The sequence below is a fragment of the Etheostoma cragini genome, chromosome 4 (assembly GCF_013103735.1).
Source record: "Etheostoma cragini isolate CJK2018 chromosome 4, CSU_Ecrag_1.0, whole genome shotgun sequence".
Lineage (NCBI taxonomy): Eukaryota > Metazoa > Chordata > Actinopteri > Perciformes > Percidae > Etheostoma > Etheostoma cragini.
The window spans coordinates 15,238,856-15,261,268 of NC_048410.1; the positions used below are offsets into that span (position 1 = coordinate 15,238,856).

The following is a 22,413-nucleotide window of genomic DNA, read 5'->3' on the forward strand; positions in this document are numbered from 1 at the left end:
CACTCTGACCAAGGCTAAAGTCAAGCTGGAACAGCAAGTGGACGATGTATGTATATAATAGGGTTGCAGCAATATAAAAGTTTCACGGCATACTGTTGTATGAAAATTGATGGTTGTCGACCATGTACATTTGCTTACTCTACTGAATTGAATTTCTTATCTGAATTTTTAAACATATTAAAAATGAATGGTTTCAGTTTGTTCAACCAAAGAAAGCTTGGGAGGTTATTGAAATGAATAATAGTGTATTCCATATACCGTGATACTGTGATACAGTATATTCTGAAGCAGTTATTGTACCGTAAAAATCTTACACCATTGCAACCTAAGTATATTATAATAAACTGATTTCAGTCCTCTTGAACGTAAAAAACAAAAAATAACTCTTCGTCTCGGTTCAAACAGCTTGAAGGTTCTTTGGAGCAAGAAAAGAAGCTTCGTATGGATCTTGAGCGATCAAAAAGAAAGCTTGAAGGGGATCTTAAACTGGCCCATGAAACCATCATGGATCTAGAGAATGACAAGCAGCAGTCTGATGAAAAAATAAAGAAGTATGTAATAATGTAAAATCTATTTATGTCTCCCACAATTTCACAAAATAATTGTGTGCATTTAACATGTTTCATTATTTGTGCTAACAAAGGAGGGACTCTGAGACTCCTGTAGCCAAAGAGCATACTTATTGAAAAATAACACACAAACCTGCAGTTAAAACAGGTAATCCTGTTCAAATGCAGTTCTGATAAATTTTAAGCTACCACATCACTGATTAAAATCAATAAAAACTGATTTCCGCAAAAATTATGTTAGAAAACTAGTGTGACTGTGACTTTATCAATGATTTTAAGACCAACAATAGACAGTCAAGAAATTAAGCCAAGTACAATTACAAATTGCTACTCGTAATCACTAGATGAAATATCTATGATTTTTTGTTCCCGCACAGGAAGGACTTTGAAACAAGCCAACTTCTTAGCAAGATTGAGGATGAGCAATCACTTAGTGTGCAGCTTCAGAAGAAAATCAAAGAACTTCAGGTTGGTACAATATACAGTGACTGCAATCCACACAAAGAAATATATTAGAATGTGGCTGTGATTATGATTTTTTTTTCAACATGTGAATATTAGGCTCGTATTGAGGAGCTAGAGGAAGAGATCGAGGCTGAGCGGGCTGCTCGAGCCAAGGTGGAGAAGCAGAGGTCTGATCTCTCCAGGGAACTTGAGGAGATCAGCGAGAGGCTCGAAGAAGCTGGTGGAGCAACGTCTGTTCAGATCGAGATGAACAAGAAGCGTGAGGCCGAGTTTCAGAAGCTGCGCCGTGACCTGGAAGAGTCCACCCTGCAGCATGAGGCCACCGCTGCAGCTCTGCGCAAAAAGCAGGCTGACAGTGTGGCAGAGTTGGGAGAACAGATTGACAACCTCCAGAGAGTCAAACAGAAGCTGGAGAAAGAGAAAAGTGAATACAAGATGGAGATCGATGACCTCAGCAGCAATATGGAGTCTGTCGCCAAATCAAAGGTAAAGTAAAAATATTGAGTCAATAACTGAGTTAACAAACTTACTACTTACTACATCTCTTCCTAAATTGGGCTCTCTCTGAATTAGACTACATTGCATCACTTTAGATCAGCACTACTTTTGTTAATTTCAGGGCAATCTGGAAAAAATGTGTCGTACTCTTGAGGATCAACTGAGTGAGATGAAGTCCAAAAATGAAGAACATGTGCGACAGCTGAATGATATTGGGGCACAAAGGGCAAGGCTGCTAACAGAGAATGGTGAGAGAAATATATATATATATATATATATATATATTACTGATACACTAACCTATGTTTTCAATACAATACACCAATTTGCAATTAGATTAGTTTTAAATCTCTGTCTCTCCTCAGGTGAATTCAGTCGCCAGCTGGAGGAGAAAGAAGCCCTGGTCTCTCAGCTGACAAGGAGCAAGCAGGCTTACACTCAGCAGATTGAGGAGCTCAAGAGACACGTTGAAGAGGAAGTTAAAGTATGTGCAAAGTGCACACATTAACGCCAAAACCATCACAGATCATCAGTGTTTCACGATTGAATAGAGCTGTGAGTTAGACACATTTCAGTTAATAAAAAATGTCTCCATGTTCTTGTAAGGCCAAGAACGCCCTGGCTCATGCTGTTCAGTCAGCTCGTCATGACTGCGACCTTCTCAGAGAGCAGTATGAGGAGGAGCTGGAGGCCAAATCTGAGCTGCAGCGTGGAATGTCCAAGGCCAACAGCGAGGTGGCTCAGTGGAGAGCCAAATATGAGACTGATGCCATTCAGCGCACTGAGGAGCTGGAGGAGGCTAAGTAAGACACTACAATTGTAACTTTTTATTAAACACTATCAATGACAAATTTAAGCTGTTCCACTGTAGCAGTGAATTAACTTTTATTTGGGAGAGCTTGATAGGAGCTTGAGTCTGTTATCACATGCATCGATTCTAATAACTCATCCTAACATGTTTCAACAGGAAAAAGCTTGCCCAGCGTCTTCAGGATGCAGAGGAATCTATTGAGTCTGTAAACGCAAAATGTGCCTCTCTGGAAAAGACAAAACAGAGACTCCAGGGTGAAGTGGAAGACATGATGATCGATGTGGAGAGAGCTAATGCTCTAGCTGCTAACCTCGACAAGAAACAAAGGAACTTTGACAAGGTTAGATTTTCTGTGTGTCTTGTGTGCTTAAATGAAGACCGTAGACTTGTGAATTACTGAAACACATGGGTCTTCTTATGTGTTCAGGTTCTTGCAGAGTGGAAACAGAAGTATGAGGAAAGCCAGGCAGAGCTGGAGGGAGCTCTAAAAGAAGCTCGTTCTCTCAGCACTGAGATGTTCAAGATGAAAAATTCGTACGAAGAATCTTTGGACCACCTGGAGACCTTGAAGAGAGAGAACAAAAATCTGCAACGTATGCAAACTTAAAAAAAAAACTAAAAAAAAGCAGAGTGCTTAAATAGGCCACTAGTAAAATTAATTGACAGGGGCCGGAGTGTGCTGATTGTGTGAGTTTTGCAGATTGTATCACTGAAGCTGTGTCATATGCTTTGAATGAAATGACAGGATTGGAAGATTGAATGTTCTCAACTAACTTCAAATGTAATAAAATATTGCAGCTTTTATTAATTTAATAAATGTACAAGTGTACAGTATATTAAATCTAACTGTCCAAAGACACAAAGCAAATAATTCAGTTCACACCTAGTCAAATAACTGCTTAAACCTTCTGTCTTACAGAGGAGATCTCGGATCTGACTGAGCAAATTGGGGAAAGTGGAAAAACCATTCATGAACTGGAGAAAGGGAAGAAGATTGTGGAGACTGAGAAGTGTGAACTACAAACATCACTTGAAGAGGCAGAGGTATTGTCTGACAAATATCTCTCATTAAACACAATTGGAAGTGATGCTGGGGCTACACAATATTTTTATGTCTTTTCCAGGCTACCCTGGAGCATGAGGAATCCAAGATTCTCCGCATTCAACTTGAACTCACCCAAGTCAAGAGTGAAATTGACAGAAAACTTGCAGAGAAGGACAAGGAGATCGAGCAGATCAAGAGAAACAGCCAGAGAGTGATTGAGTCCATGCAGAGCACTTTGGATGCTGAGGTCAGGAGCAGGAATGATGCCCTGAGAATTAAGAAGAAGATGGAGGGAGACCTGAATGAGATGGAGATTCAGCTGAGCCACGCCAACCGCCAGTCAGCCGAAGCCCAGAAACAGCTGAGAAACGTGCAGGGACAGCTTAAGGTATGGTGGCTTGTTAAACAAAACTGAAGGTAAGGTTTACTTTATTCAGACTTCATTGCAAATTTGAATGTTTTTTTTATTTTTTTTATTTAGGATGCGCTTCTGCACCTTGATGAAGCCATTAGAGGCCAAGAAGACATGAAGGAACAGGTTGCCATGGTGGAGCGCAGGAACAACCTGATGCTGGCTGAGATCGAGGAGCTGAGATCTGCTCTGGAGCAGACGGACAGAAGCCGCAAAGTGGCTGAACAGGAGCTGGTAGATGCCAGCGAGCGCGTGGGACTGCTGCACTCTCAGGTAAATAAATACCTGACAACTAAAATTGACAGTATGTAATCCAATCCAAACTGTAATCCAATTATTTGTTTAGAATACCAGCCTCATCAACACCAAGAAGAAGTTGGAGGCTGACCTTGTCCAGATCCAGGGTGAAGTGGAAGATGCTGTCCAGGAAGCCAGAAATGCTGAAGACAAGGCCAAGAAGGCCATTACTGATGTAAGTCATCCTTACACATTTCTATGTAACTGAACATCTACTGTTATAGCCTTTGAAACATGAGACTGCAATAAGATGGTATTAAATAATATACAACTCAACAACACTTCAGGCCGCCATGATGGCAGAAGAGCTGAAGAAAGAGCAGGACACCAGTTCTCATTTGGAGAGGATGAAGAAGAACCTGGAGGTGACAGTGAAGGACCTGCAGCACCGCCTGGATGAAGCTGAGAATCTGGCCTTGAAGGGCGGAAAGAAGCAGCTTCAGAAACTGGAGGCTCGGGTATGTGCCATAAGGACTAACCTAATCGTATTTACTGTAGGACACTGCAACATAATGCATTGTAAAATCACTGCATTCTTTATTCTAAGGTTCGAGAACTGGAGGCTGAAGTTGATGCTGAGCAGAGGCGAGGTGCTGAGGCAATCAAGGGAGTGCGGAAATATGAGAGAAAAGTAAAGGAGTTCACCTATCAGGTAAATTGCTTATACTACTGATAATAATAATATACAGCATGGTGATGGAAACAGTAGACTTCAGCTGTTATTTAGCTTGTATTACAATGTTTTATGATTCCTGGTTTACAACAGTTTGAGGAGGATAAAAAGAATATTGCCAGACTTCAGGATCTGGTGGACAAGCTGCAGCTGAAAGTAAAGGCCTACAAGAGGCAGTCTGAGGAGGCTGTGAGTACACCTGAGTAATTATTATGACACACATTCTGAAAATGTCACTCAGTCCACAGGTTTTTAATCACTGTGGCTTATCAAACAGGAGGAGCAGGCCAACACTCACCTGTCCAGGTACAGGAAGGTGCAGCACGAGATGGAGGAGGCTCAGGAGAGAGCTGACATCGCAGAGTCTCAGGTCAACAAGCTGAGGACAAAGAGTCGGGAAATTATCAAGGTAAAGAAAAGCTGTGTGAGGTGAATCAAGTTTGTAGAAATGATATTTTTTGGGATTATCTGGCCATTTGTTTTACATGCTATTGTTCTATTATTTCAGACCAGGGAAGCAGAAGAATAAGGAAGAAATCCTGGTTATACAGTAGCAAGAAGCCATACAATATGACTTACTTGTTCACCCTAGCAAGTGAAATATGCTGTGATAACCTAAAGTCAATAAAATGTAGTTTGTTGCATCATTTTTTGTCAGTTCTTTCATATTTTAATTACATCTTTGGATACTGAATGTCTTTCAGCCTCCAGGGGCTTACTCTAGAATTCATTGTGTAATTTAGACCAGAACGATACAGATAGAAAACTAGCTGAAAATATAATAATAGATACCAAGTTATCAAATCACATATTGTATAAGAAAATAAGCAAACTCGGGCCATGGGCAAATAGTGGGTAAACTCAAGTCACTACTTCTACAGCGCTCCTTTAATTCATTCAACCTTTCTAAACTCTGAAAGAAGACAATGGGTGACAGGATTTATAATAAAAGGTAGCCTAGCAGTTAAAGAAAATAATCATAATAGTAGGCCTAATCATCATAACCAAAAGCATTAGTGTATTAGTCAAGAGCTCACTGCCAGAGAAAGAGAACAATGTCAACCATCTGTGCATTCTTGCTCTTGGCTGATCTCTGTGCACTATAGAACAGATATCTTTAAATACATTTCTTTAAAGAAATTCCAAAGAAGACATTTATTTAGTCTGTTTCTTTGTCACTTGCTTTGATATGTTTTCCATACCAATGAAGCCCCTACCAATGAAGAGAGAGGTAGAGCCAGAGAAAAACATAGACTGAGAGTTGAGAGAGAGAGAGAGAGAGAGAGAGAGAGAGAGAGAGAGAGAGAGAGAGACGCATGTAGACTGTATGGTATAAAGAGAGGAGTGAGTTATTTGTTTAGGTCACCAGAGGTCAGCATTGCGCGGTAGGTAGAGGGAGTCTTGTGAACGGAAGAGCCTGGGCGATAGCGTGTGGTAGTAGAATACAGACAGTGTTTTGTTTTGTTCAAATATAAAGATAATGTTTCTTTAATTTTAGAGTGTGATTTTAGTAGGCTACTCAGTGGATGCTGGATCACGTTCATAGGTTTCTGAGATGAGCTCCGATGTGGTTTGGGATGCGCAGTGCGCTTTGCTGCCGCTGCTGACTGGGACTGCTGCAGTGTAAACAAGACTGTCCGAGCCTGCAGCGCTGCTTTCTGTGGGCGGAAAGATAACCACACAGTTGATTTTTCATATTAAAGGAGAACAGTTTCATCATGGACCCTTCGTCGTTTTTCAGTGCGCAACGACGTCATTTCTGCAGCGGAGAAACTAGCTTGCTTTTTTAAATAAACTGGACAAATCTGTCAGCCAGCACATCTGCTACCTCTATGCAACCAGCAAATGTAGATCCTACCGTTTGATTAATCAGATGGACTTTGCTGTTGAGGGAGTAGCCTACCAACTGTTCCTTGTGTCGCAGAACAATGAGTGACAACCAGGAAACATCAGATGCTGATGAGGACACGACTCCGGCCGAGAGCGCGACCTTGCCGCTCCGGCCGCCGTGCGACCGCCTCCCTTGCCACAAGAGCAGCGTGTGCTCCCGCTCCTACTTCGTGGTAGTGATGGTGTTTTTTCACGTATACATCATTAATGTTATATTACTGCTATTTTACGTGCACTACAACAGCGGGCAGGAAGACGCCAGCCGGAGTCGTGACGCTCCGAGCAGTAACCACCAGCGCCCCGAGTCGCGACGTCCGCCATCAAAGCCCGAGTTCCTGCGTGATGTTTCCCTAACAAGACTCGAGGGGATAAGGGTGAGTAAGCTAGTGTGATGCATCACTCCCACTCTTTTATTTATTCCCTCTGTGTTTCTCTGTCACACACATTTAGCACCACCACATCACTTCACTTCTCTGATAACCTCTCAGGTGGGACACGTCCAGAAGGTGTCACTGGTGCCAGGCAAAGTGCATGAAATGCGGACTCTGAGCATGAAACCTCTGCTGTTTGGTAAGAGCCAGAACACCCATGTGTCAAAACAAACATGAGCCGTTGGTGGCCAAAGAGGCTTCTTCTTCTGATGAAAGCAAACATGCATTCAACACACACTCATCCTTAATTACATCTCCATTTCCATCAGTACAAACCCCCAACGTCATACTGTAACCTAGTTTACACATAATGCCAATAAGTCCTGAGGCAACTATTCCAATTAAGGGCTCATAGCTGGGTGGTGAAAGAGCGTAAATAAATCTGTACCTAACACAACTAACAATGCAAAAGCATGCAGTATGTAGCCATTAGATGTGCTAGAGTAAAGATTGTACATACATTTTAAAATGGAAGGAGTTAAAGTGTATTTGTATTTTTCGCTGTTCTCTTTATTGGTTTTTGGATCAATAACAAGCATGCATTAAATATCAATGTTCAATGTTGATATTTATGGTTCCGCTGTAGGCTGACGATTGTCTCTATTAAACCTTACAAAATAGTGAAAAATGACAATCACAATTTTCCAGAGGCCAGAGTGGTGGTGGTAACTTAAAGGTTTTCAATATAATTCCATTCCAAAAAAGTAGCAAATCCTGCAAGTAGCAAAGCTGGGAAAGTTTGAATTTTTTCTGCTTTATGAATAAAACAATAAATTAAAAATCTGAATGATTGCTGATTAATTTACTGCTGCTTGACTTATCAATTTAGCTTATCCATTTTCCTAATCCAAAGTGAGCGTCTGGTGACAGAGTGTGTTGTATGCTGTACAAATTGTAAAGCCCCTTGAGGCAAATTTGTGATATATGTAAATGTAATCAGCCACTGGTGATATATGTAAATATAATTGACCAAACTTTGTTTAACTCTGTCAGTCTGTGTGTTTTTCTGCAGAGATCCCCGGGTTTTTGTCAGACGATGAGTGCCGTGTTGTGATGCAGCTTGCACAGCTAAAAGGACTGATAGAAAGCCAGCTAATGGTGCAAGACGGCCAGGAGGAGCTGGCCAAGGAACTCAACCTCAGCCCAGAGGAGATCTTCAACCTTCTTGATATCAACCAGGATGGACAATTACAGCTCCATGAGGTCTATGTCAGTTTTTGGATTGTGAGCTTGTAGTATTTTTTGGTTCAGAGTTGGTTAACTAATCCTGTCCTTTACTATCCTGCCTTCAACAGATACTGACTCATTCTCGAGTAAGGGACGGCATCTGGCTTACACCGGAGAATCTGCGAGAAATCTATGCTGGGCTCAAAGCTGACAAGGATGGTAATGGTGAGAAATCAACATTGCCTTTTTTACATACATGTGCTATTTGCATAGCTATTATTTTGAAAATATTATTTGTGTTAAACATTAGTAATTTATGTACATATTAGTATGTAAAAAAAATTCTAAAATTGCAAGTCTAATTTGTGAGATAATTAAGAGTATTTATATATTTCACTGAAAATACTACCTATAAACAACAGTGGTGGGGTTTGGCAATAATGTTGGGTGGGAACAATAAATCTTTTTTTTCAGTATGGTAATATAGTTTTTTGTTTTGAAACATAGTACGTGTTTAAATCATACATAATGTGGTTCTTAACCTTTTTACTGTAGCTTGTGTGACCCCTTAAACCAAGGCAATGCCTGCTTGTGACTTCTCTTCAAAGCTCATGGTCTAGCATGGACATGTGAGTCATTTTAAGAGCCATAAATAATATACAGTGTATGGAGAAAGTTCATTCATATAAAACCCATCTTAAACTCATACTAGCCTCAATTTAAACATGTGGAATTGCATCAGGAGTCTGTCTAGCAAAGGGCCACAGGTCTCAATTAAAACAGAAATCTCAAGTACACACACACAGACAAAGATTAAAGAGTAGTACAAACCAAATTTCCCTAAACTATTGTACAAATGGTGAAAACAGTGCCAGTAAGGCAAGAAATAAAGACTTACGCATTAGAATAATACTGTATGTGCATTCTCATATTTTGGGCAGGTTTGCTGAGTCTGGAAGAGTTCAGGCTTCTGAGCAATGATGCCTTCCAGCGCTTCCTGCTGCAGCGAGGGGTGAAGAGGAGTCAGCTGGTGAGAAACAGCAGACACACCTGGCTGTATCAGGGTAAAGGAGCACACCAGGCCCTCCAAGACATTAAGACTAAGTAAGCAAGTCAAACCATGTTCTCCTATTGCTGCAGTGCTATAACAACTGTGATTTAGTCTTGCATTGCCTAACCTACCTCCACAGCTATAAGGTTTTTCCACAAATGGAAAGCACAAGTTTAATTTTATGTTTTATCCAGACTTTACAACTTCCAGATTTTTTCTTACCTTTCTCTAACAAAGGGTGACACGGCTCACTCGGCTCCCGCCTGCATTAGTGGACCTCAGTGAGCCACTCCAGGTGGTTCGCTATGAGGAGGGAGGACACTACCACGCCCACCACGACAGCGGCCCTGTGTATCCTGAAACAGCTTGCACACACACGCGCCTGGCAGCCAACACATCCACTCCTTTTGAGACGTCTTGCAGGTGAGAAAACTGAGGTCCACAGTGTAGCTAATTATTGTGTAACTAATTATCAATATGAATTAAAATACGTTTTGAGCTATTATGACAAAGAAAATGTCACATGCTTCTTTTAAATGAAATACAATATATAATTGTTCACAGAAATGTCATGTGCAATTAACCCATAAACAAATTAAGTAATGCCGTTCTCTTTCCTTAAACAAATCCCTTCTGATTCATACGCTCTCCAAGAGCGCTAATCAAAGAGTTTCAATCAAAGACACCCTCACAGTTTGGAGCTCACATTGTGAAGAGAGTAGCAGGAAGTTTAGCATCACAAAAATATAAGAAGAAAACAGCGTTTTTTTAAATAAAAGCGGAACAGACCACAAGGTGACACTGTAGAACTACAATGTCTTGTTAACATGTAAATATAATACTGTGTTAGAGAATATTACTGCAATTTATCAAAGACATTTACACACTGTTGACTGAAAAATAATTTTTTGACAAAAATACCTGTGAATGTTCAGATCTGAATTCATCTGTGCGGTGATTACTGAGCTCCATTATGACAGCTGGACAACATGTTTGCAAAGTGTTTGTGTATGAACAGTATGTGTGTGTTTGTTTACATCACACATGTTTCAATATAAATCTGCGTTGCACATCTAGGTACATCACAGTTCTCTTCTACCTGAACTCTGTTGAGGGAGGTGGGGAGACTGCATTTCCTGTGGCAGACAACAGGACCTATGATGAAGTGGTGCGTAATTGTGTATGGGTCTGGAAGTGTGTAGGGTGAGCCCTGCTAAAGTATTGGGTACATGCTATGCATGATTTTCATATATGTGTTAACTTGCATGTTTGTCAGTGAGTGCATGGCTAGATGTTAAGCAAACTGTGTTACTGAGTTTGAGTGTGTTTTAGTCTCTAATACAGAATGACGTCGATCTTTTGGACACCAGAAGGAATTGTGACAAGAGTAACCTAAGGGTGAAGCCTACCAAAGGGACAGCTGTTTTCTGGTACAACTACCTTTCTGATGGAAGAGGTAGGATTTGCATTAAAAGTTACTTGAAAAAGCTGACAATAGGCTGTAAAGGAACGACACCAGGGTCACATGACAACGCCCCCAGCATTGGCTGATTTTGCATGTTCACTGGGATGACGTTTTTGGTCTCATTTAGTCGCCTGTTAGCAACCACCTTTTCTAAGACACGTACAAGCTTCAAAAATTGGGTATTTAATTGTTTATTTTATGCTGTAGAACAAAGCATGTAAATGTCTTAAGCTTGTGTTAACCACAGGCATCTAAAAAACAAACAAACAACAAAAAACATTGACTTTGAGAAGAGCAGACCAGAAGTGCAAAAATGCTAAGTAATTTTCTGGTTTTTAGGACTTATTCCTGCACCCCTCTATATTAAGGAAAATTTAACAAGAATAAGAGGCTACAGCCATGCTAGGAGCTCTCTGAAGCTATACCTAAGTGAAGTGGTGCTTTGAGATAAATGCTAACGTCAGCGTGCTAACATGCTCTTAAAGACGATGCTAATGTGTCTTAGACCCACCCCGCTAGAGTGGCAAAAAAAAAATTTGAATAAATCTGAAGAAACAGCTTATCATTTTATTTCATTTCAATTCATTTTATCTTGGCATTTAACATATCATTGCCGTGGTTTAGTGGGACATTTCAGGCACAGAGTAAACATCAACATATAAAAAGCAGTCAAAAAGTTGAGATTCAAGCCCATATTGGTGTTGTTATTGGTGTTATGAAGATTAAAGGTTATCTAGAAAGACAGCTACACTCTGTTAACATACAGCAAGTAATACAGTATAAGAATGTCTATTTAAGGTTGAGATCTGGCTAATTTAAACTAATAAATAAACTCATATGTTAGTTGGGAGAACTTAACTGCTAAAGTAATTCATCTTGACCAGTTGAAGCAGTGTGTGTAATCCATAACATTAGTGTGAGTCCTTTAAAAACAGACGTGATATGAAGGACATTGCTAATAAACATTACATTTTTTTTTTTTCAATAGGTTGGGTGGGAGAGCAGGATGAATATGCTCTGCATGGAGGCTGTATGGTCACCCATGGCACTAAGTGGGTCGCAAATAAATGGATCAACATTGATCCAGATTACCAGCGGCAGGCTCGCTACCAGCAGCTGGTTTCACAGCAGTCAGAAGATGAGGATGAAGAAGGTCTGACTCCAAACCCAGACATACAGAATTCTAATATTCATCAAGACTTGTAGCTCATAAACCAAATTTATATACAGTCAAAAAAAAAATCTACCTAGCCTTCCTTAGTCCTGTGCACAACGCCTTTGGCAACATCCTCCGTGGCCAGTATGTAGAGACAAGATTTATTCAGGGAATGAGGTCACACTGGGTTTATGCAACTGTAAAGATATGCTTTTGTTAAATAATGCTTGGATATTGTTATCCTGTTATTTTTGAAACTCTAATAATTTCCCATTTCAGGAATGTTGCACTAGAAACTCATTGAAGGAGTTGAGACAAAAAAATTCCTTTGCATGCATTAGCTTCACAGATTTTGTTGTTGCTATGAGCAGAAATTGCACTTAAAAATTGAAATGGCTACTGTAAACATTTCAATGTCCTACCTTGTCATTGCTGCCATTACCAAAAAAGGCTCACACATTGTCAGTGTGAAGCATGTTGTCTTGCTACTTGTAATCCTCATTTTCTACCAGATTCTTCTTGAAACGTGTTGTTTGTATGTTTAATTTAATTATAAGTTTATTTTGTTTTCTCTACACATGCACTCTGTCATTCTCTCACGTTGAATAAAAGTAACTTAAGCTCACATGACTTCAGTCTTCCTAAGATGGGATGTATAAATATTAGTGGTGTCATAGTTTTGATTTTTCCCCATCTCCCCTCTGGAAGGAGCGCTCAATTTTGACTATCAAAATCAAAAGCAGAGCTCTCCACCCCCGCCTTCTTGCACACGCCCAAAGAAAAAACAATAATAGACACATCACAGCTTACCGGCTTGTAGCATGCAGCTAAAGACAAAGGGTAAATCAGCTGGTGGGTGGCCTGCAGCCAGCCTGCTGGAGTCGGAGATGAAGGAGAAATAACTGAACTAGAAAATACTTCTGCTCTAAAGTTGCCAGTGTGGCCACAATTTGCCATCCTTGTGAGTGAGTTATGTAAACAAACAAAGGCAATAAACTAATGGTGCATTCTATTGCACTTCCTAAACTCTAAGAAACTCAAACTGTTGTTGCAAAGTATCCTTCTGCCATCTAGTGGTTTGTTTGTGGCATTGCCTTCCCTGTTTAAAATCTTTTTTTTAAATTAAAACAATTCATGACCTTAAAGTTGAAAGTCAAATTAAATCAGTGGACTTGGAGAATTGTAAAACCCCTAATAGATATAACTCAACAATCATCAGCATCTATTCATTTTCAATTAAGAGTTTTTAGATAGTTTTCTCCATCTTCAGTGCTGGTTGTCCAGTTTGGTTGAAATCCTCAAAGTTTTGTGCTGCTGTTTGTGTCCTGAAATCAAACAGAGAGTAATTTATTAAAAATGACCCGATTAAATGTTTTTAGTTTAATCAAAATGTTGACCATCCGACCATCCAACTGAACATTAGCACCATATACTCACAACAGATGGCTCATATCTGGGAAACGATGTTGCTCCACGGTGGTCCAGACAGTAGAGCACAGCATCATGAATGGAGGCAAAAAGACGCCTCTTAGTAATTGACTCTGAGAAGAAGTCACCAAGCTCTAATTGTTCCACCACAGAAGCTGAAAAGAAAACAGTTTACAGGCAAATTATGAAGCCTTTTCATGTAGTACAGCCTCAAGGAAGTGAGGGGTTCACTTACCTTGACAACCAGCCAAGTAGATATCTACATCAATCTCACTGAAGTCCTGGAAAATCTGTCAATAATGTAAATACGGAATATTTAAACTCATCAAAAGTTATTGGTGTACCAACCTTTAAAATAAATCACATCTGTTCTCCCGTCAGGTGCTACTAATCCTGATCATTCTAATAATATATCTCACAGTCAATCATCAGGGTTAATTTAACTGTTAGACTATGCGTACACTCCCATTTTAGTGAACACCTGCCAAGACTATATTAAATCAAAATCAGTTTGTATGTGTTGAAGGTCTTCCCTTTCTAACGAGGACCACAATAGAAAGCTTCATTGTGTTTTCATCCTTTACAATTTAATTATGTCAGGACTGGTTGATCCCTGTATTTACCTTAAATATTGTCAAATAAATTATCCTATAAATCTATGTATTAACATTGTTCAATTTGCTGTTTATAAACCTGTAGGAATTGGAATTTTTTTAAACGCTTTCAAGTTGGAACCTGTTCTTGATGCCCAATCCTACCTTTTAAAATGATCAAGTCCCTGAGACATTATATGAGTTCACAACTAACAGATCATCAGTTAACAAATGTCCAATTCATAGTTACTTCTTACATTAATTGAAATGTGACCAAATCTACAATACCTGTTCTAACAGAAATCTGGAGCTATTTTTTTCTACTAAACTGGTTGTCCGATACAAACATTTACATGTTGCTGCAGAAAACCATAATCTGGCACATGTGTCAAATCTTAAGGTCCGTGGGCCAAATCCAGCCCCTCGCAGATTTTGATCCGACCCGAATATCAATTAAGGTTCACAATAAAAAATGTCAACCTTTATTCTGTGATGGCTAAGGAACGTTTTTTCTGACTTTCTTAAGGTTTTCTTTATGACCAAACTGTAAGGGTGAAGACTTTATAAGACATGCAATAATACAGTCAAATATATTTGACTTTTTCATGTCTGGCCCTTGATGTGATTATTGTTTCCCAATGTGGCCCCTAGTGAAACGGAGTTTGACACTACTCTTCTGGCAGGTGCTAATTGACATATTGATCATTTGTTAATGGTGAGCCACTGGAATTCACGATACATCGTGCATTAATTCATGCATTAAATCATCAAGAGTCATAATATATTAGTTAAGCGTAATTTAAGTATATGATTTGTACCCTTATTACAAAGTGTTACCCAAATAACTAACCTCTCCTTGTAAAACTACCACGGAAACCTGTATACAATGCTATAGCTTCTCAAATTACACTGCATCACATACATTACACATGAATGACCTAAAATTAAAAGGGTGCTCCTTAAGTGCTTTGTAAATATGCCCTGTAACTTTTATGAACGATTGTTATATATTTTTTAACTTAGCACATTGTTTTTTCTTGAATGATTTGAAAGGCGCCAATAGATAAAATGTGTTATTATTATAACTATTATTAGAGCTGCAACAATTAACGGATTAATCCATTAGTTGTCAACTTTTAAATTAATCTTTAACTATTTTAATAATCGAGAAGTCGGTTTGAGTAATGTTTTTTAGACAAAAGTATAAATTCTTTGATTCCAGCTTGTTAAATGTGTATACTGTATGTTTTAATATCCTCTCACCCCTATGACTGTAAACTGAATATCTTTGAGTTGTGGAAAAAACAAGACATTTGAGGACGTCATCTTGGGCGTTTGCCAAACCCATTTTTCACCATTTTCTGACATTTTATAGACCAAACAACTAATTGATTAATCGAGAAAATGACAACACATTAATAATTGTTTGAAAATAACTGAAATAATGTTGGTTGCAGCCCTAATTATTATTATTATTTTCATTATTATTAAGATTTTAAAAGTAATGTCTTAGCCGTTGTTTTAAGGATATTTGTCCCTTTAGTACTTACATTTTTCATAGTCTTGATAGCCACTGTGTCAATAAAGTTAGCGGTGGACAGGTCGATAATGATGGAGTGAATGTCCCAGGTCCACTTGCCCAGTGACCCAAGAGAGACCCGCTCCAGATCGTGACTCAGCGTGTCATCACTGCTAGAGCCCAGGGTGGTGGTGTCCCCGTCCTGCAGCTCAGACATCCACCCTATGCTGGTGCAGTCTGGTTCTCCTCCCTTGAGGTACTCCCATCTACAGGGGTCGTCTGGTGTTCTAGGAGTGTTTGGAATGACAAACACTGTCCCATTCTCCCTCTTTGTCAAGCCCTGCTCCTCCTTGTCTGTAACATTCCCATCCACGCATGTGTCCCTCCAGCGTCCGGCCTCTTCCTCCACAGAGAACACCGGTGCTCCAGACATCTGTTTACCTGCTCTCTGTGCTTGTCTCTAAAGATTGGTAGGTGAAAGAAATGATTCAAACTTCCATTAGGTACTAGAGGATGTTGACGTTATAGTAGCTTGGCCATTAGTCCCTTACTGTAGTTCTGTCCACAAGAGGTACTCTTCAACCACCTTTACTTAATTTAACTGTCACAGGATGTGGTGCCAGTTCTTTTCACTTTTATCATTAAAATGTGTTGTAAATTTTATTAACAATCAATGTGTCTGGGATAATGTTATACATTTCCAGCATAATACCTCTTTCTTGGCTTGCCTTTTTGCCCGTCTCTCAGCCCTCCTTTCTCTACGCCTCTGTTTGGCCTCCTGTCTCCTCTTATAGATAATCATTTTACTGATGTCAAGCCCACTCTGAAAACAGATCAAAAATAAAAATATAACATATCCTGCATTTTATGAAAAAAAATATAACAAAATTAACACATAAACTGAGAAGAGATTAGAGCTGTATCAATAATTAATCAATTTATTGAATAATCAATTGACAGAATATTAATCTGTATTATTTTAATTTATTAATCATTTCAGTGAGTTTTAATGCTAAAATGCTAAACATTACTATGGCTCCAGCCTCTCAAATATGAGGATTTGCTAGTTTTTGTTGTCACATATGATAACAAACTGCCTTTGGGATTTGAACTTATGGTTGGATAAAATGAGCCGTCACCATGGACTCTGGGAAATTATAATGGCCAATATTACTATAGAAAAAAACCCAATTCATTTATTAATTGAGAAAACAACTTTTAGATTACTCATTAATGAAAATAATCATTAGGTGCAGTCCTAGAATAGATAGTTTTCTCAAAAAAAGGGAACAAACCTTTTCTTTCAGAGCCTCAAGGTAGAGGTCAGCATTGGCAAAATATACCGTAGCAGAAGAGCGAAATATAGTAACACCTGGAATCTCTCTCACCTGCGAAATAGCAAAAAGTGATTAGCTTTTTTTTTTGCAGTGAGGGTAGACATTTTTTTATGTATGATTTCCTATTTTTCAGTTTCACCTCTGTGTGGGTCTCTATATCCACGTACAGTTCTGTACCCGGAACATTTCCCAGAACAGAGTATGTTGGCCTGGATGGAATGAAAAAACAAATTATTATATATTTATATTTATTTATATTATTATACACAACATTGTTATGTTCTTGTACAGTATTTTGTCTAATTTGGCAGATCTTACAGCCTAAAATCAGATACTAATATTCACACACACACACACACACACACACACACACAGATACAGAAGAAATACCATAAAAATATACTTTGATGAGGAGCAGAGGAGTCTTACAGCTGAGTTCGGAAGATAACACTAAGTAGAGCAAAGATGATCGATGCTGCGAGACCCAGATCCAGATTGAGCAGCAGTGTTGACACCCAAGTGACCAACCACACCACCTGGGGGATGTAGCAGGACATTGTTTATTTTTTTAGTGTGAAGATGAAAAGGAAACAAGAACATTGCTGCTTTTTTTATCACCAGAGCAAATTCTATCACAGGTGTTGCTTTTATATGTATATGTATATGTAATTTAAACTGTTTTTCTCTTTAAAGTAAGAATTGAAATTCTCACCAGATCAATCTTGCTGCTTCTCCACAGTGTAACAATGTCAAAGTGCTGCTTGAACATGCCCTTCAGATTAACTAAGACAATCGCTGCAAGAACTGCCTAAAACAAGCACACACAGTTTGTAACGTGATGAATCACATGTGTACATAGGTGTTAATGAGGAGGCAAATAATAATTAGTTTCATTACACAAAAATGTCATGCATCCTTTTTAGTAACTGCATATCTACTTTACAGTCCAGACAAATGGGAGAGCAACAGAACCTTTGGGAGCTCCTTGAACAGGGGTCCAAGTTTCAGTATAGTCACCAACACAATCAGAGCAGAGGCAACTCCAGCCATCTGCAAGAACAACACAAATGTTGCTGGCTTTATTGGAATATTTGTATTCAACAGGCTAGTAACGTATTCGTTTGTTTAGCAGAGATGAATCAAATCCACTTTAAGAGAATAGATCAACGCATTGACGGCACATAATTTTAACATTACATGGTAGCTTTCCTAAAAACTATTAAGTCTGGCTTTCAATAATTATTTGATTTAATATACTGTTATAGATAAATGAATAATTAAAACACATGTCCATGAGCACATTCAGGTACATTACCATTAACTACAGAAACAGGCTTACTGGTCTCCCTGAAGAGAAAAGTTATGTGATGTAGGTGAAACTAAGTCCATTTCATGGTTTATGATATATGATGATTTAAAGCTGACTCTTTGTTCTGTCTATTTCTGAGGAGTTTTTCTACGTGAATCACGGTTAACACCTCAGATGTGGTTTACGAAATTAGGTCTTTTGTGTGGCAGATTTTATGTGAAGAGCATGGGGCAGTTGTTTTTTTGCAATGTAATAAAATAAGGTATGGTTTAGGTCCATGGTCTCCATCACAATCAAAACTAGTTAAACTATTTTGCTGCATAAAACAGCACATTCTTGTACCATGAATTTGAAATTTCTATATGGTACTATCATACATAATGTGGTTATATTTTATTCCACATCACTTACTTTTTACCATACCAAAATCATCCTTAAATAGGTCATATGCATTGCATATTTATAGTATGTTGCATGTTCACAGTATTTGTGAGGTCATGCTTATGTAAGCTTGTTACTTCTGTTGCTCATTTACTGTACTTGTGTTTTTCCTCCAGTGTTCTCTTGGATGAGACTTCGAGACATGGAGGAGCAGACTGAGAAGCACTGGAAGAAGCCTCCCACTGCATTACTGAGACCGAGCGCCACCAGCTCCTGTAGCAGGATGAAGACAGAGACACGAGAATGAAAACAGAGAAATAGAGATGCATAAGTACGATTTAATAGGTATTTGATTAGAGTTGTGGTTTACCTGGTTACTGTCCACCTTGTATCCATGTTTCAGTGCAAATGTTTTTCCAAGTGAAATGGATACGGCATATCCAACCATAGCCAATGCAAACGCATCACCAATTACTTCTCTAAAAAGACTCACATCTGGTACACTGGGAAAACTAAGACTGGTGCAGAGGTAGAGAAGAAGGAAATGAGTTAGTACTAAACCGGTTGGGAATATGACTTAACTAAAAATTACAACAGTATAACTTAAACCCAAATGCTTACCCACTAGGAACTACTCCAACAACTGAAATAGTGTAGTTGTTGTTCAAGTGGGTATAGGTTGATATCAACGTACCTGCCACAATCTAAAGAAAGCATACAGATCATAAACATTAACACACACAATGACGCCAAATTTCAGAACACATTTCAAACCTTCAAACCAAATCATTAAAAATTCTGGTAAATCATATTCTAGAAGTGAACCTAATTATTAGCCATACATAGCTCCTTTTTGCTGTGAACTGCATAAATGCAGAGCCCTGCCAACTGCTGATTCAGCTGTTGGCTCCACTGTATCTGTGCATAGTCAGTGCTGCAACAGCAACAGCACAGAGGTGACATTAAGACAACTTTAAGAGAGGCCAGAGAGTGTTTCCTCTTATCAACTGACTGTAATGAGTTCCACTGGGATGGGCACTGGCAGCTTCGGACTGAGATAAGAGTTGAGCTCCTTGGCTGCAATTAGAAACACCATGGACACAGCACTGACCACCAGTGTTGGAAAATGAGTGTGTGGCAGCAAGGAGCAAACATCTTTTAAAGTCTGAAAATGGAGAATGGAAAAGCAGAAGGAGGTTATGGTTATGCTTAACTGCACAGACATAATGTTTTTTTCATTTTTGGTCATAATTAAGTATAAAAAGTATATTACATTTTCACCTAATAAGCGTCTTCTCAATCTACAATGTACACTTATCTTACAATAAATACAAAATAAAGATTGGCTTATATTTTGTTTTTGAAGGTCTATAGCTTTTTGTTGTTGTGACCTCATGTCCTATTGATTTACACATTTCATTGATTCCACACTCAAGCCTGAAATACATTATATTAGTAGAATCTTAGGACTCATCTCAGTGTTGAGTGTCTGGGTGCACAAGGGTGCAAGACCTCAAAGAGCCATTTGGCAGTAATTTACACATGCTGTGCTCAGGTAAAGATATAGAGAAAGATTCCTAAGATTCCTATTCCTAAGTCTGCTAAGAACTTGATAAAACTTTTTTTTCCTGTACTATGCACCCCAGCCATTTGCAAGATATTTACATCTGGAAATGTTGCCTTCATTTCATAGTCACATTCAAAATGTTGTCATGTCATGTTTTATCAGTCTTGTGTCCCTCAGATCCTGTTTTGTTATATAGCAATTGTGTGTATGTTCCTATAAATACATCAACAATCAGATTAGTGCCACTGTATTAATAAAAGCACAGCAATCAGAACCAAATACTTGAGAGTACTCACATGCACCAGCGACAAGGGACCACTAAACCGTGTTGGTGAAACTCCAAAGATGTATTTCAGTTGTGCCACAACAGCATGAGCTGCAGCAGCTGTTGTGTAAGCCCGCACCAGAGGTTCAGACAAGTATGTTCCCACAAATCCAAACTTCACCAAACCCAGTGCCACCTATGCAAACAATTGTTTATGTATATGAGTTTTGTTAGCTGTAATAACAACATAATACATTATCATTTCTGTGGGGTGTTGTATTCAGACCTGAATAAGTCCTCCTAGGACAGTAGTAGCAGCTGCCACCTCCACCCTGTATAAGTCCCTGGCAATTATGTTCACCTCTGCAGTGATGGTGGTCCCATTTGTAATGAGGAAATTCAGGTCTGGAGCAAGTCTTTCTGTCACACTACCCACCATGATGCTAAGCACTGTAAATGTACCTGAACACAATGAAATAAAGCAACACGTGTTATTACAGAAGTTATAATGACCATGGTAAAACATGTGTTTCTCTCTCTACATACCAATGGAGATATGACGTGATGTTCCAAAAAAGAAGTAGATCAATGCTGGATAAAGCGACGTGTAGAGCCCAAATACAGGAGGTAAGGAAGCCAACAATGCATATGCCAAACCTGGGAAAAAACAAGTGTTTTTTACACCTGTCATAGTCTTTACTAATGAAAATGTGTTATGAGGCTGAGCTGTTTTAACTGTAGTCATACAGGCAAATAAAATATTCTCCTTGTTTTTTTTCCAAATATTGCTTGTGTATGGCAAAAAATAAATAAAATCAGGCTATGGGGGGAAAAAATGACGTTTTTTTCCTGCAATGTTGTTGACCTTAACTTAACCATGATGGGCTATTGTCATACCTTGTGGAAGGTGCATTATTCCCACACTGATTCCGGAGATGAGGTCAGGCATCCCATAGTCCCAAATTGAGTACTTGGGCAGCCAGTACAACACAGGCAAGCTGCTCACCACACTTTGTTTCAGTTTGGGTACTGTACATCTGGAAGAGATTTGAAGAATGCACACAGACAGAAGTGATTCTTTTTATTGGCTGATATTTTAAAGCATACATTTGCTGAAGATGGGTCTCTGGTTGTCTTTGAAAAGATCAGACCAGACATCTTCATCAACAGCACAGTGAGGGTCAAAAGTTACAACATTGTTATAAAATGTGCCTTACCTTAGGGATTTTTTAAGGTGTTCAATTAGAGAAGGGTGAGTGTCCGAGTATGTTTTTCTCTGTGTAACCTCTTCCAGTCTCTGCTCATCAAGCACTTCTCGCTCCACTCGGTATTTCCCAAATTGATGTGTAGAGTCCATTGAGCTGAATCTGTCAAACTCTTACTCTTTACTACCAATGCTACTGTACTACTGTCACAAGAACAAATGTATCTGCGTATGTACATCATATTGCCTAATGGTTAACTATAGTCAGGATGTTGTGGGCAGAGCCTCTACATGACAATGATGGCTGACAGGAAGAAGAAAATGATGTAGGTCTAATTATGGACTTAATAGGAAAAATATTAACTCTGTTGAAATTCAATGGATGTTTGACAGGTGTGTTCATATCCTTTCATTTTTTTTCCATTCACTAGCAAAAGTTAAGGAAATGAACCATGAAATGTCACCTTAAGCTCAAATTATCAGTTAAGTGAGTCTTCTTCTTTTGAACAAAATACTTGTAATTTTGTAGAATTTTAAAAGCAAAGAAACTAATCCACTAATGGTCACTTGATATCCAACACATTGCTGGCAAGACAGAAACTAAGATGTATAAATACACAATACTTTACAAACTTTGTGGTTGGTGCAACAATCTCAGGATCTTTGATTTTATGAATCAAACTTAATAGACGAGGTCTGATTTTTGCAACATGTGGGCATGCATAATTGCCTACTGGGCCTTTAAGAGAGGGCCATCATGAAACCTGAACCTGAAGCTAGGACCAATGATTCATTGCAGTCATTCCAGAGCTGCAAGACACGTGACCGAGGCAAACAAACTGGAATAGAGAATTATTTTCATCAGATAGTATAATATAAT

The 22,413-nt window shown here is 38.9% G+C and overlaps 3 protein-coding genes across 3 annotated transcripts in view; 2 read left to right on the forward strand and 1 right to left on the reverse strand.

The window, feature by feature from the left end:
- LOC117943424 (myosin heavy chain, fast skeletal muscle-like) overlaps positions 1 to 5,414 on the forward strand; it is an 11,293-nt gene extending 5,879 nt beyond the window's left edge. The window contains exons 23-40 of the mRNA XM_034869538.1: positions 2 to 46; positions 406 to 551; positions 947 to 1,037; positions 1,131 to 1,520; positions 1,654 to 1,780; positions 1,898 to 2,016; positions 2,139 to 2,335; positions 2,500 to 2,683; positions 2,771 to 2,936; positions 3,263 to 3,387; positions 3,468 to 3,776; positions 3,870 to 4,073; positions 4,147 to 4,272; positions 4,385 to 4,555; positions 4,645 to 4,749; positions 4,864 to 4,959; positions 5,048 to 5,179; positions 5,279 to 5,414. Coding sequence (XP_034725429.1) covers positions 2 to 46; positions 406 to 551; positions 947 to 1,037; positions 1,131 to 1,520; positions 1,654 to 1,780; positions 1,898 to 2,016; positions 2,139 to 2,335; positions 2,500 to 2,683; positions 2,771 to 2,936; positions 3,263 to 3,387; positions 3,468 to 3,776; positions 3,870 to 4,073; positions 4,147 to 4,272; positions 4,385 to 4,555; positions 4,645 to 4,749; positions 4,864 to 4,959; positions 5,048 to 5,179; positions 5,279 to 5,299 — 2,754 coding nt within the window. The 3' untranslated portion in view covers positions 5,300 to 5,414. The remainder of the gene's footprint in view (position 1; positions 47 to 405; positions 552 to 946; positions 1,038 to 1,130; positions 1,521 to 1,653; positions 1,781 to 1,897; positions 2,017 to 2,138; positions 2,336 to 2,499; positions 2,684 to 2,770; positions 2,937 to 3,262; positions 3,388 to 3,467; positions 3,777 to 3,869; positions 4,074 to 4,146; positions 4,273 to 4,384; positions 4,556 to 4,644; positions 4,750 to 4,863; positions 4,960 to 5,047; positions 5,180 to 5,278) is intronic.
- A 773-nt stretch (positions 5,415 to 6,187) lies between these two features.
- On the forward strand, positions 6,188 to 12,553 carry p4htm (prolyl 4-hydroxylase, transmembrane (endoplasmic reticulum)). The gene is made up of 9 exons (XM_034869693.1): positions 6,188 to 7,034; positions 7,149 to 7,230; positions 8,104 to 8,294; positions 8,387 to 8,483; positions 9,200 to 9,362; positions 9,547 to 9,732; positions 10,387 to 10,477; positions 10,642 to 10,765; positions 11,763 to 12,553. Exons 1-9 carry the CDS (start codon positions 6,699 to 6,701, stop codon positions 11,978 to 11,980), a joined length of 1,488 nt encoding a protein of 495 aa, XP_034725584.1. The 5' UTR covers positions 6,188 to 6,698; the 3' UTR covers positions 11,981 to 12,553.
- A 449-nt stretch (positions 12,554 to 13,002) lies between these two features.
- On the reverse strand, positions 13,003 to 21,922 carry slc26a6l (solute carrier family 26 member 6, like). The gene is made up of 19 exons (XM_034869691.1): positions 21,547 to 21,922; positions 21,227 to 21,366; positions 20,876 to 20,986; positions 20,616 to 20,791; positions 20,361 to 20,525; positions 19,510 to 19,662; positions 19,119 to 19,201; positions 18,868 to 19,015; positions 18,657 to 18,770; positions 17,780 to 17,857; positions 17,520 to 17,615; positions 17,237 to 17,343; positions 16,947 to 17,016; positions 16,766 to 16,858; positions 16,183 to 16,293; positions 15,502 to 15,930; positions 13,594 to 13,648; positions 13,368 to 13,513; positions 13,003 to 13,255 (listed from the first exon to the last, which is right to left on the reverse strand). The coding sequence occupies exons 1-19, from the start codon at positions 21,684 to 21,686 to the stop codon at positions 13,229 to 13,231; spliced, it is 2,442 nt and encodes an 813-aa protein (XP_034725582.1). The 5' UTR covers positions 21,687 to 21,922; the 3' UTR covers positions 13,003 to 13,228.
- Between the last annotated feature and the right edge of the window lie 491 nt (positions 21,923 to 22,413).

Excerpts from the sequence above, each read along its gene's own strand:
- p4htm (XM_034869693.1), top strand. The coding sequence starts at position 6,699 with ATGAGTGACAACCAGGAAACATCAGATGCTGATGAGGACACGACTCCG. Across the intron at positions 7,231-8,103 it reads CATGAAACCTCTGCTGTTTG|AGATCCCCGGGTTTTTGTCA; the intron begins GTAAGAGCCAGA and ends GTTTTTCTGCAG. Across the intron at positions 10,766-11,762 it reads CTACCTTTCTGATGGAAGAG|GTTGGGTGGGAGAGCAGGAT; the intron begins GTAGGATTTGCA and ends TTTTTTCAATAG.
- slc26a6l (XM_034869691.1), bottom strand. The coding sequence starts at position 21,686 with ATGGACTCTACACATCAATTTGGGAAATACCGAGTGGAGCGAGAAGTG. Across the intron at positions 19,202-19,509 it reads TCCCAGTGGAACTCATTACA|ATTGTGGCAGGTACGTTGAT; the intron begins GTCAGTTGATAA and ends TGCTTTCTTTAG. Across the intron at positions 16,294-16,765 it reads TTGAGGCTCTGAAAGAAAAG|AGTGGGCTTGACATCAGTAA; the intron begins GTTTGTTCCCTT and ends ATCTGTTTTCAG.